This window comes from Agelaius tricolor, unplaced genomic scaffold (genome assembly GCF_023055355.1).
Source record: "Agelaius tricolor isolate 1412-34295 unplaced genomic scaffold, bAgeTri1.0.p SCAF_75, whole genome shotgun sequence".
NCBI classification, from domain to species: Eukaryota; Metazoa; Chordata; class Aves; order Passeriformes; family Icteridae; genus Agelaius; species Agelaius tricolor.
Genome location: NW_027269335.1, coordinates 552,121 through 569,931, shown reverse-complemented (window position 1 = coordinate 569,931; position 17,811 = coordinate 552,121). Strand labels below are relative to the sequence as shown.

Here is a 17,811-nt window from a genome sequence, read left to right as displayed (position 1 = left end):
ATTGTACCGGCCTGGAAAGCCTCACTTTTCCATCAGGGATGCCAAATCTGCGGCGTGGCTCGATCATCCAAGTTGACACCGGCCATGAGAACAATTCCATTTCCTCCCCGCTGGTCACTTCCATAAATGCCAAGTTCTGGGCAACACAATGTTCGGCATTTCCAGCAAACTGCTCCGTGATCTCATTTGCGTCGCCAGATTTATTTATTTTAAAATGCCTTTTTTTTTCTTCATTTTTTTTTTTTTCCTCGCGGCCATACATTTTAGATTAAAAAATAATAATCATGCAATCTCGCAGGAAATTGGGCTTTCAAAATCGGGACGCAAGGAAGTATGGTCCAGTGGAGATTTGATCAGGCAGATTTTACAGCCCTGTGGCTTGTTGGATACCCTTTTTCATTAAGATTAGTTTCAGTTTCTGGCCCCTGTTCTCCCATCACGAGTCAGTTTTTTTTACCCGATGCCTTTTCAAGGGAACTACAAACTCAACAGCCAGTTATTAATTTCACTGGTGAATGCACAGTCCTCATTGAGCTTCAATTCTGATTTAAAGTGGTTTCTGAGTGAGGATATTACAGCCCCAAGGAGAGCTATTGGCTGCCCCATTCCTACACGCTGGAGGTCTGAACGTTATAAGTGAAGTTGCTCAGAGAGCTTTCAATCCCCTCTTTCAGAACAAAAAGGATTTGGGGTGAGCCTGAGAATCTAAATGCAGAAGAACCTTGGCATATTGGATCTGTGTTGGCATTTCCCAGGCCTAGATGGGAATGCTCTTTTACCAGCTGGAAGGAGGAACAACATCACTCACTCCTGGAAATGACACAGTATTTGTATCCAGAAACTTGGACAAGTATGGTGGAAACTACTGGGAAGCTCTTATTTGTAGATGGAAATGGTTAAAACTTCCCTCAGCTTCTTGTCAGTTCCGTCCATTAAGTCCTACCAGTTCAGAGGGGCTTAACAGCCTCTGCAAACCAGCAAAAAGCACCAATAAAATCCTTAATAAACAAAATGTTTTGGAAAGCCAATTTGACCAGGCCTTCTCCAAATGAAGGAACTACACTCAAGGCTTGGAAATTCTTCCTCTATGCTGTACAGATGCCCTCTCACTGACCCATAACTTCATTTAACTCTCCTCAAGAGGAAGAAAGGAATCCCTGCTAAAATTATTAGCTTGCACAAAGAATATTTGCTTTGAGGGGAAGGCCAGCACACGTGCTTGGCTTTCTCAAAGGACTTCCATGGCCACAGCACAAACTCTGGGCTCTCACAGCCAGGAGATTCCTTTTTTCCCCCAAAGGAAACACATATCAGTACCCTGTAACACTCCATGGAGATGCCCCAGAGCTCAGCACAGACATCCCTTCATGCTCATGCTTGGATTCTGGTGTCCCTTGGTCCCAAATCGCCATTACTTCCAAAGGCACAAAGCACAGGGTGTTTGGTGGGTAGCAAAGACATCCAACAGCTCCCATCCCCTTTTCCAGCTGCCTGCCCACCCCCAACAGGAGCATCACAAAGTGGGAGATTCAGTCCTGAAACGCAGCCCAGGGGCTGGAACCCCATGGCAGCCTCAGAACACAACATCTGCCCTCGCCTTCCAAGGGGAAAAGCCAAACCAGAGCGAGTTTGCGCAACGCGTAATCGAACCCAGTTGTTCTCCAAGGCAGGAGGAAGATGTTCGTGCTGTCCTCCGAGCATCCATCCTGGGCTCTGTGTCCCCAGACTCCACCCAGCGTGATTTGTTCAGTTCTGGGTCGTGTTTTTTGCGTGTTTCCCCCTCATGGAGGTTTGCTAACCATAAGGGCTGCAAAGAGCACAAGAATATTAAGAGCAGTTGACAGAAGAGCTCTCAGGGGGGACGCAGCGCACAGGCCCTCAGGATAATGCACATCTCCTATTGTTATAATTATTAGTACTTCCATTATACTGGAGGAGATGAGTTATCCAGGAGGGGAGGAGAGCCTGAAATCATGCATACCTTTTTTATGAGGCCCAATACAGGCTGTGGCCTGAGTTAAAGCACTCAGACAGAGCCCAGCTCATCAAATCCAGTGGCTGTAGTGGAAGGAGACACACAAGTTATTTGATAAAATGCCACACTACAAGATGTCACAGCCTCAGACATGGAACTTCAAATCTACTCCCAGTTATGGCTCTTACACAGAGTTGATGAGTACTCAGAGTGTGGTGAGGCCCTGGCACAGGGTGCCCAGAGAAGATATGGATGCCCCTGGATCCCTGGAAGTATTCCAGGAGAGGTTGGATGGGGCTCAGAGCACCCTGGGATAGTGGAAGATGTCCCTGCCCATGGCAGGATGTTGGAACAAGGAGGTCTTTAAGATCTGTTCCAACACAAACTGTTCTAGGATTCTATGATCTCAGCTGTATTCAACTTGTTATTCCAGAGGCGCTCTCCAAGCTCAGAATGTGCTAGAAACCAGGTAAGTTTTCTTTTTGACTAAGACCAAAAGGTAAGTTTTCTTTTTGACCAAGACCAAAAGCCCCCTCAGCTCCTCAATTCCCAGTGGCCAGGAGGAAATTTGAGGCAATTTTCCCATGCAAGGCAATGCTCTGCACCATGACCTCAACCAGTTCAGCCACAGCTTCTCTGGGCACCCTGTTCCAGGGCCTCACCAACCTCACAGGGAAGAATTCCTTCCTAATATCCCATCTAACCCTGCCCTCTGGAAGTTTGAAACCATTCTCTCCTGTCCTATCACTAAAAATTGCCTCTTCAGGCCTCTCACAGCTCCTTTAGGTGCTGAGCCTTCTCCTTTCTTCCCAGTGCTCTGGTGAGCACCATCACCCCCAAAGCAGCTTTCTCCAGCTTCCCAGTGTTCCTCACTCCATCCTGTTCCTGGCAGCTCCACACAGAGAGCTCACACACAGACAGCTGATCTCAAGCAAGGCACAGCGTCACCTCCAGGGCTGCGTCCATCCCACGTGCTTCAGCTCCGGGGAGAAACTTCTTGGAATCGGCAACAATGGAGAGAAGACCTGAATTCATCTTCCCGATCTATCTCCCTCTAATCCACCAAGGAGTGTCCCATAACTTGTGACTGATGGCTCCTCACCCAGGCCTCCCAGAACACATTAATCACTGGAAGACACAGTAAAGCTTTCTAGTGAAGAACAAAGCACAGCTGTTAAGAAGAAGAAGAAGAAGAAGCAAATGCTGGCCCCGCTTTTGTGGGCACATCGCACAGTGGAGGAACTGCCTGTTCTGGTGCAAATAATGGACATTAATTAGCACAAACAGAAGGTCTGCCATGGCATTTATCTATGACTAATTTAAGATTTTCCTTGTTTGGTGCATGTGAGGCAGGATGCACTCAGTGAAAGCTCTGCTGAAGTGAGTTGGTAACTTGAATTTCCCCAAAATATTAACCCTGCATTCCTTATCTTCACCTGCCTCAGCTGTTGCCAAGCTGCATGAGACCATGGACTTCAGAGAAACCTGTGCTTGCCTTAGCAAAGGTGAGGGTGTGACTGCATGACCTGAGGAAAGGGAATGCCAGGAGGTCTTGGACACATGTGAAGAAGTTAAAAAGGTGAAAAAGCTACAGGGTGAAAACTTATAGGGAGCCACACTAAGCCCTTCAGCTAAGTAAAAGGCAAAGAGGAAGCCAGAACCTGGGACAGACTGTGGAGTCACAGACACCAGCAGAAACAAGGCAAAAAACCTTTTTGAATATTAGGAAATATCTTCTAATAGTAAGAATAGGAATGCACTCTTTGAGGCATCCTATATTCATCAGCATAATAATTTCTTCCCATTCTCCCCCCAAACCTTCTCTCCCACCTGTGGTCTCTGCACAAACACATCCTACTGCAGAAAAAAAAAAACCCAAACAACTGTTCCAAAGGTCAAAGTAGTTAGAGAAGTATAAAACCTTGCACATGTGGAGGAGGTAATTCTGCCATGCTCCCATTCGTCACCCATTTTTGGCCCATGGCAATCACAGTGCAAAGGGGGCAAATGAACCTGGCCACAGAGTTTCTGCAGCTTCCCTTCAGCATTCCCAAGGAAGGCTCATGCTCGGTCTCACAGAGGTTACATGAAGAGCCAGGTTTTCCATTTCTGCCTGTTCATGTGTGTGAGGACATAGGGGAGTTTATTCTCTTCATTTATGGGTTTTACTGGTATTTCCACCAGAAAGGACAATGTTTTGGAGGCTGGGGATGTTCCCTAAGAACTGGGGGTGATTCCAGAGTGTAATTACATTATTAGCCCAAATAAAGCGTGGCATGTCCCACTACAGCACTTCTAAAAGGAATTTTTACATCATTTTTAAGACTCCAGAATCATTTCAGCCCAGTGCAGGCAGCAGTCGCTCTGGAATACAAGCTGCTCAGAAGAACAAAGTCTAGTTAAAAGAATGAAGTGTTTAAATCCTCATTTTAATTTTTTTTCCCAAGAAGTGACTTTCCTTTGTCTTGCTTCACTGCTTTTCAGTGAGCTGAACAGATTAAGTTGCTGCACCACGAGCAATAGCTGAGTTGTGATCACGAACATGCCTTTCTTTGGTGAACTTGTCGAGAAAATGAATTCCATTTCTCCACATACCTGAGGAGCAAAAGCACTTGTGGAGAGGAATCTCTCCCACAGGGAGCCCTTGTGTACTTTGCAGTAGTATTTTATTAAGAGCTGGAGAGTTCAAGGGTCTCACAAATGTAAGTTTTCAATTAGCTTTCCATTGTGTCCCAAACAGTCTCTAAATACTCAACTAAACTTTAATCCAATCACTTGATTTGACTCCAGGCATGATTTATCTTTTAATCATCATCTGCTCAATGAGGGGGGAAAAGAAAGCAAACTTGTTCTTGGCCCATCATGACTCATACATGATTTTACTGCCATCACAGTTGTGCTTTCCTTTTGGCTGATGTCTTGGCAACTGCAAGCACTGGCTTTGGCTTTCTGTTTAGGTATGATCTTTCCTGCTTCTTTCCCCACCTCCCAAAATGTTGAACAGCACTGGATGTTTGTCCTTTATACTTTTTCCCACCGAGGCATGTGATTTTTTTTTTTAAATTATTTTTTATTTCTTTTTTGCCATCTCTCGACGGTACATTAATCAGAAGTGTCTGCTATTTGACCTACACCCAAGAACACAAATCATGCCCTAAAAAGGGGGCTCACTCTTTTAAACAAACAGCATTTTCCTGGAAGGATATATAACACAGAGAGTGACACACCAAGACACAAAGCAGCCAGGACCCTCTGGGCACTTACCAAGAGCTCAGCTCTGGAGCTGGGGCAAGCCTGGTGAGATTTAATCTCTCCCCCACATGCTGGTGGTGCTTCAGTTTCTCCATCTGGGAATGAGATTTTCAATGCATAAAATATTATTCACCATTTCAGGGGCTCTCCATAAGATCAGGACGTCCCATGGCCCTTCTGGGCCAGTGACACCAGTTCATGGCCCACTCATCAGCAATACCCCAGTGCACCTCTCCAGCAAAAACAAGGAATGAAATGGAGCCAAGCTTTGCCCAGGAATGTGGTGAGCTGCTGAGCCTTTGAGGTCTGGAAGTGTTGCACAACATCTGCCCATGCTCTGTTATTCCTGTCAGTGGCTTGTGGAACTCGCAGCTCCACTTTCCAAAAGCTGCTCTCAACACAACTCACCCAGAACTCCCCAGAGCACATGTGTTTCCCCAGAGATTTCCCACATAAGCCTCCCTTATTACCTCTAGAAATCTCAAATTCCTTGAAGACTGACTCAAATGTCAGTGCCTGACAAACAGTTTTTGATATTTCTCTCCGAGTGCCAAGTTTTGAAGCAGAAGGTTGCATAAAAAGCTCAGGTTTCTTCTTTTGTTGTAGTTGTTTTTATCTTTTTTTTTTTTTTTTTTTGTGTGAAAATCAGAATACACAACCCTAAAGACAAGCAGCCTTCCCCAAATGCACTCAGATGGAAAAGAGACGAAGCTTTTTCAGAGCAACATTGTCACCTAATTCTGCTCAGCCTTAAAAGATACTTGTCCCTGAATTTCACAGGAGCAGCCACACTGTGCATGTCCAGGAATTCCACACTCTGCCAGCACTGGATGCTCATGGAAAGAGCATAGAAATTTGCTGATAATTTCCCTGGCGTGCTCCTTCAGTCTCCACCAAACAATTTAGGGATTTCTGGAGCTGTGGCTGCTTTGTGCTGTGGTTGCAACTATTGACCATGGAGGGGTGAGGTTGGCCTCCTTTCCCAGGGAAATATCAACAGGACAAGGGAAAACACCCTCAAGTTATAGCAGGAGAGGTTCAGGTTGAATTGGAGGAAAAAATTCTTCACTGAAAGAGTGGCCAAGCATTGGAACAGGCTGCCCAGGAAAGTAGTGGAGTCACCACCCATGGAAACATCCAGAAAACAACACAGAAATGTGGCACTTTGTGATATGGTTGAGTGGACATGGGGTGTTCAGTGAAAGGTTGGACTTGATTATCTTGGAGGGCTTTTCCAACCTTCAAGATTCCCTGGCCCTCTTTGAAATGTCAGTGTTTTTTTTTCACATGGGTTGAGGGTGCAGCCTGAATAACACCAGGCAGCAAAGGAGACATGCACAGGGGTGGAGAAAGACTTGGACATTTGCAGACACTCCCTTGGCCAAAACCTGAGTAAATAAACTTACGTGGGGTCTTGTTGAATAAAGACAGGAAAAAAGTGCCTGCCCACATCTCCAGATCCTTTGGTGGTTGTCCCCAAGACTCTGTTCCCCCCTCATGGTTGTGACACTTGAATGTCAGAGAGCATTGGATCCTCTTTGATCCAGCAGTGGCCTGCCAGCTGGGAAAAGGAGGAAACACTGAAAAATAGAGTGGGATCATCATCGCTGAGCACCCCATGATGTGGGTCACCCCAGACTTCCCAGGCAGGGCATGCTGGTGTGGGATTCAACTCCAGAGCAGTGTCCTCACCAACCATACTCAATAAATAGCCCATCCAAGTGCTTCCAAAATTATTTTAAGACTTAATCATTGCATTTTCTATAGGTTACAGCAGGAGCCTCCAGTTGCCCCCATCTGCTCCTTCCTTTGTCCAGATTTGGGATGAGATTTTCTCTTCCAGACTAGTTTGTCATCACAGCTGGCACCCAAACCTCATTCCCAGATTTATGAATTTTTTGCCTCTTAATTTTGAAAAGACTTTTCTGCAACACAAAAAAAAAAAAAAACCAACCCAAAGCAACCCAGCCCTCCCCTCTGTGCCCAGCTCAGCATCACCATAACCTGGCGTGACAGCTCTCCATGAGAAACAGCTTTGGGCTGCACTCTGTCCTGCCACCGCGTCCACAGAGCCAACCAAGGCGCTGAACCGCATCCAAAGCACATCCAAGGTGGCTGGGAAAAGCCAGGAAGAGCCACCTTCCAGATGGAGGGAAAAATCCAGGAAGAGCCACCTTCCAGATGAAGAGGAAAAGCCAGGAAGAGCCACCTTCCAGATGGAGAGTGGGGACAAGGCCTCTCACGCATCGGGGAGCTTTTCCCAAGCCGCTGTTCCCGGTTTTTAGTGGGAACATGTGCTGGTTTCCCATAAAGCAGCAGCAGCTGCCAGTCAAGCAGGCATCACTCTGTAAAGCTGCCCAGGGGACTCTGTGTGCAGGGCCAGGCTCTCCAGGCAGGTTTACGAGGTGCCACCTGCGGGATTTACAATTCCCAGGGTGGCTGTGCAGGTGCAGCCAGCCGGGATGGGGGGAGCTGGGGAAAGGCTCCCAGCCCAGCCCCAGCCTGGGCTGCTGGCTCTGCTCTCCGGGGGCACAGCAGGAGATTTGGGCTCCAAAATTCCGCAAAAGTGGCACTTTAATGGGAAAAATCATGAGATTTCTGGGTGGGCTGCAAGCTGAGGAAGATCTCTGTCTCGCCTTTTTGGCTGTTCCCAGCCATGTCTCCCTCCTTAGGGAAAGCAGGAAGACTAAGGAAAAAAGCCCTGGAACAGGTATGGGAGACTGTGGGTTGGGGTTTTTTTCTCAGGGTTTTGGGTTTTTTTTAATTAAGTAATGATGGGTAACCAACCTCAATAAAAACTGTACAACCATCTTGCAGAAAACATATTTTCTACAGAGGCAACCCAAACCTTCTGGGAGAGAGGTACCTAAAGTCACCACTCAGAGATATCCAAATAAACCCACTAAGTATTAGATGTTCCATGAATGACATGGAACTTTCTTCTCCCTAGAGATATTTCTGACATGAACAGCATTAGATGTCACATGAAGGACATGAAACTTTCTTCTCCCTAGAAAAATTTCTCATTGAATATGGACACAGGGTTATTCATGGGAATTATCTGCAATCCCAGCATTATTTTAACTTGCTGGGGGGATGTTTCAGATGGTTCAAGCGTTATAGAATCATGGAGTGGTTTGGGTTGGAGGGGATGTGAAACCTCATCTCATTCCACGCCCCTGCCATGGGCAGGGACAGCTTCCACTGTTCCAGGCTGCTCCAAGCCCCAGTGTCCAACCTGGCCTTGGACATTTCTAGGGATGAAGCAGCCACAGCTTCTCTGGGCAGGCAACTTTCCCAAGGCCATTCCACAAGGAACACCACTGTCCTTCAAGAGCTCCATGAGCACTTCCACACCCCTTGAGATCAAAGCACAGGCTGGCATCTCCCTAAAATGACCATTCCCTCCCAGAGCAGTGATTCCTTGGATAAGGAATCCCTTGGTAGCAGGAGCCCAGAGGTCAACCCCCGACACGTAAAAGGCTCCGGGAGAAAGGGAAACCCTCCAGTGAGTGTTTTTATGGGAGAAAATACCTTCCTTCTCCTGGAGACTGGGATTAACTTTCTGTAACTCTGCAAAAGGTTAAAGGGACCATGTTCACTTTTAAACACCAAAGGCATTTAAAGCAGAGACTACCTTGACTCGTTTATTCTACATTTGAAATAAATCAAAGTTATATTAACAACCACTCACCAGTGTCTTCCTCCACAATCTCTGACATCTGAGGTTTCTACCCAGCAAATAATAAAGGTCCTGTTACCTTTTCACTTAAATCAACATCCTGCAAAGCTTCACTTCACAATTACTGGAGCATCCCAGGAATAGCCATTAACCCTTTGAAGTGCTCTTGCCCTGGAAATACTTGCTCTGCTTCTCATTATGTCCTCACATCCACAATCCTTTCAGGTTAAAAAGCAGCACATTCCATGGCTACGTGATAATACTTGCACTTTTCCTGCCCCCATCTGTTCTCAAACCATGTGCCCAGTGATTCAGGTGCCCCAGGCCTGGCTGGTGTCTCCAGAGGAGCTCCAGGACCTTGGTGTCCACCCCTCTGGCTGGGACTCCAGGCTGCTCCACCAGCCAGTCCCTGGAGATCCCTCTGTAGCTGCATTTTGGCAGTGCCTTCACTCACACCACCACGAGCTGCACAGTCCCACCTGCATAAAGCCTTCCCCAGGATTTTTTTTTTGCAACTTTCATCTGCTCTTCCCTGCTCATCTGGGCCCCAATTCCCAGCTCTGAGGATGAGCTGCACAGTGTAACATTGGATTAGCAGCTATGACATGATGGACTTGTTCTTTGGAGTCATCTCACTTGAAAGTGAAGCATCTGGTCCTTTCTGCATCTGTTCTTTGTCCAGGCCAAGGGCTGACTCCCTTTATTAAGCAATTAAGGATGAATTCAAGCTGAATTCCCAGGAAAAAAAAAAAAACAGAAATTATTAATAATAATTATCAGTTTTATCAGTGGGAAGGTTCCCCAAGCTGAGTCTGAAATAAGGCAAATGGGACAAGAAGGGGAGAGAAAAATCTGCTTCCAGAATAACCTCAGGTGACCCATTTATCTCTGAGATCCAGGTAGAGGGTAACAGCTTCCAGCTTCTAAGGCGCTGGAAAGGGAAAAAAACCTACAGTGGAAATATTTCCTGAAAGCAGGTGTGTACCCAAAAATCCATGAAATCACACTGTTGGTTGTGGGTGGACTTATGTAGATGGCAGAGGAAGGGGGACAAGGCTGAAAAAGGCATTCCCAGCATGATAGGACAGTTTTTAATGGCAGATGTGGATATCCAGACTTGGAAAATCCAAACCCAGACAATGATGGCTCCATTGCCTATCACAGACATAAATCCTGTGCAGAGTTCCTGACTCAAGAATTTGCTTTCATCAGACCCTATTGATTAAAAATTACCAGCAATCAAATGTTATTTCTGGATTCCACTGGAGCTGAAGGGCTTTGGAACAAAACAGCAGTTGAGCAGCTCTTGAAATTATAACAACACATCATAAGCAACAGCACCCCTGCTCAGGGTGGTACCCCACTCCCTCAACCCCTTTGGGACATTCCTTAACCAACAACTTCCAGACAGGTGAAAAATTAGCCCAATTATCTGCACATTCCCTCCCTCTCTGATGAGCAGAGCTGCAGAAACCCTGGGAGTGCAGCAGGCCTGGAGTTGTGGTGAGGGCTGCTCATGTGAGGGATGGGAACCTCGTCTTTTCTCCTGAGACCCGAGGAGCCAGCTTTCCAAGGGGAAACCTTTGCTTATTTTCTCTTTCTTCCCCTCCCCTTCCCCCTCCTGCTTTGTCCAGAGTCTCTCCAAGAGAGCCAAATTCCCCTTGAACATGCTAAGAGGAGGCTTGCTGGAACATCTGCTCTGCATGTGTGGAGCCAGACACATCCCCAGGCAGCACTGCTAGCAGTGATGGATCTGGGAGGGAACGTGGAGCCCTGGAGAAGCATCTGCTCAGAGAGGGGAACCCAGCACACAAAACTCACCCAGTTATCTGCTGAGCCCCCTGCTCTCCGCCCCTTGCTCCCAGTGGACAAGTGCCTCCTCCAGAGCACTTTCCAGGAGCTGTTCTCTCCCAGTTTGGTATTTCCAACCGTCTCCTGCTTGTGCCACGTGAGCACCACCAATGCATGGCTCCATAGTGACTGGGGAGCTGGAGGAGTGTCTGGAGGAGAACCTGGAGTGAGTGGTTTCTTTTGGGAGCATTGCTTGGACAGGACACTGGGAAATACAGCTGGACTTGAACTTAAAAGCCTTTTCCAGCCTTAATGATTCCGTGACTTCAAGGAAACCACTGCAGAGTGAACTCCACATTGATCACTCCGAGTTCAAGGCTCAGCTCTGCCACCTCTGACTGTGGCCATTCCTGCATCCATCCCCTCCTTCCCTGCTCCTTGTTGGTGCTCAGTGTTTGCCACCGTGAACTTTCACTACACCAAAACTTTGTGCTCCTTGGCACGCAGGCATCAGAACAAATTATGTTCTTTGTACAAAACCAGCACAAAATTCCCACCCTGAGCCGACCAGAGGAAGCAAGACAAACTTGAATTATTTAACAGCCATTTGGCCACTATTGTCCAATCTTAATGATTCTTGAATTGTCACACTTGGCATTTTCCTTTCTTACGCAGATTTATAGGTAATGGATTTCCTGTTTAATTTGCACAACAAGGAGAACACAGGCAGCCCTAATGTTTCCTAAAGTGTCACCTTCTCACAACTTCTCTGCAAGAACCTTTCCTGCAGCCTGTTTTCGGCTGCCTTAAGCTTCCTGCCACAAGGGAAAATGCCAGGTTGCTAAGAAGGGACCTTAACAGCCTGTGCCTTATCCTAAAGTCAATCCCTCTTTTCCCAAGGCAAAGCTGGCCGGACTGCACCCTAAGACACTGTTAGATGGAGAACCTGAGAATCCTCCGGGATCCATGATAAATGCAGGCCGTTTTCTGCTCTCTGGCTCTTTACCTGAAGCTGCTGAGCTTCGTCCCGTCAGGAATCTGCCTGTGGCTCACGAACTTCACAGGTGTCTCTTGAAACTTCACCGCACAGCAGCAGGATGGGAGCCTGTGCACAAAGTCAAGCACGTGATTAAGTACCTTTATAAAAGTTCTTTATGACCTGTTTCAGGAAAAGCATTTAGGCTTGCCCTAACTTTAAACACGATTCCTTTCCATTCACTCAAGTCCTTAAAAATACGACTTGAACTATTTCTGAATTAATTTAGACATTGGCAGTAAGCATTGTGGAAATAAAAGAGAACGAAGCACACACATTATGTACCTGCCCTAAAGTTCTGGTGGTGCTTAACACCTTCCACCCCATCCCTGCCATGCTGGATACCTGCTGCCCTCCCAGTTTCCAGCTTTTCCAGAGGTGTGGCCCACCTGCTCCACCACTCCAGGACTGCACCTTGTATGGTTTGACAGCCCTGGTGTGAGACAGAGCATTGAATGACCACAGAGCAAATGTGTGATTCAAGTGCAAATGGGAAATGCAGCAGCCAAAGGAGGTGGTGTTGGCTCAATTAATGAGGTACCACTGTGCCCCAGTTTTGCAGAGCAGTGCATCCCACACCTTCCCTCTCCAGAGGAGCAGAAGATGCCACTGTCTTGTGCTGTCAAACACAGGAGCGTGTGTTTTTGACAGCAGTACAACAGCATTTTGTTTGTCCCCATTTTGTGGGGCTATTAACGCCTCACCAAAAAGATAAAGGACTATTTTGCTCCTTCCTCCAACCACTCCTCACCAAACAAAATCCCTCTGTGAACCTCCTCTAAACAGGAGGTGGAGAGACTGGACGTGTGGAAGAGCTCAATAAGTGCTTCAATGAATTTTCCAGGAGAAAGTCAATAGAAAACTCATTCTGTCTTCAATTAATTCGTATTGTTTTGTAGTGGACAGCTAATAAAAAGGGAAGCACGTGCACTAATTAGTTTTGAGAGGTGAAGAGGATCCATGAAGTATTTCCTGCTGAGAAGACATGAAGTATTTAAATCCCAACTCCCACTCGGATTTGCAATCGTGGAATATTTTTCCATAACCTTCCGCAAGGACACAACCAGAACTCCCTGCCCACATCTGTCGAAATTAAAACCCCATTAAACCAGTTTAACCTGAAGTTGTGAGCCTGAGTTGCGGGCCAGGGCATGGAGGAGCTTTACTACAGCTTCGAGGAGGGAGGCCCCGCTGCGGAATCTCTCCTCTGGGAGCCACCAGATCCTGACGCACAGCTGGAGAACTTTCTCCTGGAGTGCCTGGCGGAGCCCTCATGGGCAGGGCCAGCTGGTGCTGATCTGGACAAGCTCCCAGCCCCGCCGGAGCCCAGCGGGCAGCCACGGCAGCGCCGCGCCGCCAACCTGCGGGAGCGCCGGCGCATGCTGGGCCTCAACGCGGCCTTCGAGGCCCTGCGTGGCCATGTGCCCACCTTCCCCTACGAGAGGCGCCTGTCCAAGATCGACACGCTGCGCCTGGCCACCGCCTACATCGCCCTGCTCGGGGACATCCTCCTGTCCGGCTGCCACCCCCGGGCCTACGTGGAGCAGTGCCTGAGGAGCGGCGCCGCGGGCCCGCAGCGGGCGGCCTGGAACACCAGTGGTGAGCGAGGGCGGGCAGCGCTTGGGGGGAGCAGGGCCACCCTCAGGAGCTGATTCTGGGCAGTTGTTGGTTTTGCTGGGTTTTGGGCAGTTGTTGGTTTTGCTGGGTTTTGGGCAGTTGTTGGTTTTGTTGGGTTTTGGGCAGAGTTGGTTTTGTCAGGTTTTGGGCAGAGTTGGTTTTGTCAGGTTTTGATTTTTTGCTCATCACACCCAAATAGCTCTGAAACGGCACAGGAAGGACCTTCAAAGAGAGGAAATCTCAGTCGGGTCGCAGTAGAAAATCATAATTATCTCTCTTCTCTAACTTTCTTTTTTTCTTTAAAAAATTGAATAAACACTGCCCCCCTCCCCAGCCAAAAGCAACTTGCTAAGGTTCTTTTTACAAAGAGGAAAGATTTTTAGTCTTAGAATATATTTTTAGACTTTTTAAAAAATTCTATGAGAAATTGTTCTTTTCTGATGGAGCACTTAGAGATTTTCTACGTTTTCTTTAGAAGTTTTCTTTAGCTTGTACTTGGCAGAGAAAAACACCTGGGTTTGGACATAAACAGCATTTCATTTCTTAAAATACAGATGTTCCAGCAACCCAAAGTTTCTCAGAGGTTACAGTTCAACACATGAACCAGGATATACAAATCAGATCAAGCTATTTTCAAAATATGGGGAAGTAAATGTCTATTTGCAATTTATAATCTTATATAATTATTTCTATTTTAAAGTGGAGGGCTGTTATTCAGTTTTCTGTTGGGTTTGTACTTAATCCCTGATTTAGCTGGAATGAATTTAGGCCTTTCTTCCTCCAGAATATATTTTTCATTGGGCCACTGCATGGTGAAGATGAGAAATTGCCCAAACTGCCCAACACAGGGCCTCAACCTCAGAAGGCAACAGGTTTTGTGCTGCTTAGAGCAGGGAGGAGCAGACTGGGGCAGGGGGGGGTTCAGTAGTTCTTGGTACTTTGCATTTTAAGTTAATTAATCCCCTTTCCAACTCTGTTCCTTTGCTGTATATGTTCCTTTGGATCTTGGAAAGGGGCCTTCAAAATGAGCCCTCAAAAAGTACAGCACGAGTAAGGAAAGAGAAAAGTCAGTGAATAGAAATACTCCTCTTTCATATTACAGGGAAGTGCTAAAGGGACAGAGACAGCAGAGGAAAAGCAATCAGTTTACTTGAAAGGAAAAATTAATTGAGTTTTTTCTCCTTTCCTATTAATTTTCATTATCTGGGAAAATGACTCCTGATACACCATTGATTATGTCTCTTGACTACAAAAGAAAATTTTGTGTTTTAGTGGCCAGCTTCCCCTGCTTTTAACAGATTTAAAATAACACAAATATTTCTCATTGGGATCCCCCTTTTGCCACACTTCCTGTCCTGAAGAGCTCCACTTGGAAAGATCCAATTGAATGAGGCTCCTCTTCTGGAGAGGCTGGATAGTTGACTTGGTAAAGGTTAATTTAAATGCTGAAATGACCGTGTTTTCCTCTCTCCCTTGTGCAGATCTGACAGCCCGCCTGTCCTGGGTAAAGTGGGATTAAGGAGAGGCCTTTAAAGGCAGGAAAACCTGGAGTGCTGGGTACCAGCTGCTCAATTCCCAGAGCACTTCCCCACCTCATTTCCAGCACCCAGCTCCTCTCTCTACTGATTCATCGCTCCCTGGGGCCTCCTGCTTCTCTTTCTCACTCTGATAGACCTGCACTCGCCAAAGAACAGCAAAACATTGAGAACCAGTGCCAGCACAACCACAGCCCCAACATTTTCCCTTCCACTGGATGAGGATTATGTCCAAATCCCATTTCCAGCACGTGAGAAACAAGATTATAAGAAAAAAGCTAACCAACATCTGTGAAAATCTAGTGCTTGGCTTAAGATATCCAGGGTGATGGTTGTGAGAGTCACCAGGGATTCAGAGACCATGAAAGTCCAGGAGGTGAGACATGGCTCTGTAGATATCCAAAATTTTTCACATCCACACAGAATCCCAGAAAGGTTTGGGTGGAAGGCACCTTAAAGCTCATTCATTCCCACCCCCTGCTGTGGGCAGGGACACCTTCCACTATCCCAGGCTGCTCCAAGCCCCAGTGTCCAACCTGGCCTTGGACACTGCCAGGGATCCAGGGGCAGCCACAGCTGCTCTGGGCACCCTGTGCCAGGGCCCCACCACTCTCAATCTGAAACCATTCCACCTTAATGTTCTCTATCGTGGCATTCTGTAGCAGGAAAGAAAATAAAATGTATTTATTATTTATCATTGTCATTAGTTCATCTCACATCTCCCACCTCTACGAAGCAAAAGCATGTCAGGAACTGAGCCTTTGCTCTGGTTCTGGCTTTGGGGAAAGTGAAGAGGGGCCTTAGAGGAGGAAACTCTGAAGATCCTTTTTAGCTTTTCAATTTTTCTGTCAAAATGAAAAGGGGAATTTCACCTTGGGTGCAACAATGTATTTCAGTCAATTTAGAACAAAACATTCAATATCAAATTTTGACTCTGCTTTCTCACCTGCTTCAGACAATTGGATGAATTGTTACAGGAAACAGCACCTGAAAAAATGAAAATCTTAACAAACAAACAAACAAACAAACCTGAAAATGCATTTTTTCTACTCTTACCTAGTTCTCTACTCTGGGAATGCTGATCCTCCGTGTCATCAAAGTGTCACTGGAGCTGCTGTGACACTGTCACCTTCCTGGTGAGGTGAGGGCTCAGTGGGACCTGAGCCAGGGCTGAGAGCTCCATACCCATCTCAGTGGCCCAAATAATGCCCATATAATCTCAGTAGGGTTTTCCATGGGTTTTCATCAGGATCTTTATTTCTCCAAGGTCCCACTGAGGGCAACAGGGATTTGGGATTCCTCCCTCCAAGCTCCCCTCAGCCAGAGCCCTCAGGTCACACCCCACAATCATCTGGGTACAAAAATGCCTCTCCAGGGCTGTCATGGCTTGTGGGGGAATCATCTCCTATCAGGACTAAAAAGTCCTTTACCCCAAGCTAATTTTGGGCATCCAGAATCCCTGTCTCCAGATATGCCTCATTTCAAAGATTTGAATCTCTGCCCTGCTTTTCTCTACCCTGCAGCAGAGCTTTGTGCTGGGCACAGGGATAATAATACCATGTCCTGAAACAAGTACTTGCTGCAGGCACCTGCTTACAAGCAGAAATCTCTTTCTTTGCCTTTTGTTCCAGCCTAGAAATCCAGGACAAGGGCTTTGGAAGCAAGCTGGACGTGTGCAGTAGCAGCAGGAAAGCACATCCACAGAAAGGTGATTTTGGGGGATCTTTCAGGCACTGCTAGTTTGGATGGACAGCAAACCTGGAGAAGCCATTGGTACCAAAAGCACCATAATGATAGAGCAGGAAGAATTGTCCTGAGTCAGAGCTTTTCCTCCATGTGGTGCCTCCAGCTGAGGAAGGAGGATAAAGCTGAAGTCCTCCTGAGGTGCAAACACCCATCACTGGTGCTCCACACTCAAATAACAATGCCAGGACAGACAGAAATATCTGCTGAGCTTCCTACAGCCCAGTGCCACCAGCACCACCTTGGAATTCCTACAGGATTTGCCAGCTGGGCTGGGGTCTGCAGGCTGGCAAGCTCTGCCTGCTGTGGGGTCACTCCCACCTACCCCTGCTGCTGTCAAGGAACCATCACACAAATGTGATGATCACACAAAGCAGGGCTTTGAGGAACAAGCTGTTGGAATTCCATGATGGCTCCAAGCTTGGAGAAACAGCAGCCAATAAACGCTGCAGCAGGTTATGGAAGGATTGGGGCTTGGGTTGGAGTCAAAATCAGAAATATAATGTTCCTTTCAGAGCTGAAAGTTTAACCTTGGGCTCTTGAATCAGTGAGTAGGGGTCAATACATTAATTGCCACTGATGAAGATGTTTCTCCTCACACACACCATGACTGACACTGGTTCCACTCCATCACCTTCAGCAAAGCCACATTTGATTTATGCTGACTGGGGCTGCCTGGAGGTGACACCACCTCTGCCTGCCCTCCCCAAGTTACCTGGAGTCTGCCAGGCTCTTCCAGCTGGTGCCCCACCCCAAATTACTAAAGCAAGGGTTGCTTTTTGGGTGATGTGTTGTTAAATCATTTGGATGCAACTGGCTGCTGAAATGCTGAACGTGCCACAGAATCAGGCCAGCCTCTGATGGTCCCATTAACTTCATGTTAAAAAAAGCAAATCAAGAGGGCATCAGCTCTCTCTGGCTGAGTGAAGCCCAGCTGGAGCTATGGCTCCCTTCCTGCTAAACTGAGCAAAAGCAAATTCACTCTTCAGGGATTTTTTGCAGGAAAGCCATTCCTGAATAGCTCCAGGCCTGGACACACATTTGTTCTTGAACAACCCTGCCCTTTTCTGATTGAACTTCAGCTCCTGGATGTGGACTACCAGGCAGAAAGATGAGGGAGAAACTATTTCTGTGCAGGACATATCCACTCTGTGCCAGCCCAGGGGAACTGCTGAGTGTG

The 17,811-nt window shown here is 47.1% G+C and overlaps 1 protein-coding gene across 1 annotated transcript; it reads left to right on the top strand.

The window, feature by feature from the left end:
* Window positions 1–12,887: 12,887 nt before the first annotated feature.
* Window positions 12,888–14,872, top strand: LOC139585360 (helix-loop-helix protein 13-like). The gene is made up of 2 exons (XM_071418077.1): window positions 12,888–13,335; window positions 14,835–14,872. Exons 1-2 carry the CDS (start codon window positions 12,888–12,890, stop codon window positions 14,870–14,872), a joined length of 486 nt encoding a protein of 161 aa, XP_071274178.1.
* The last annotated feature ends 2,939 nt before the right edge of the window (window positions 14,873–17,811 follow it).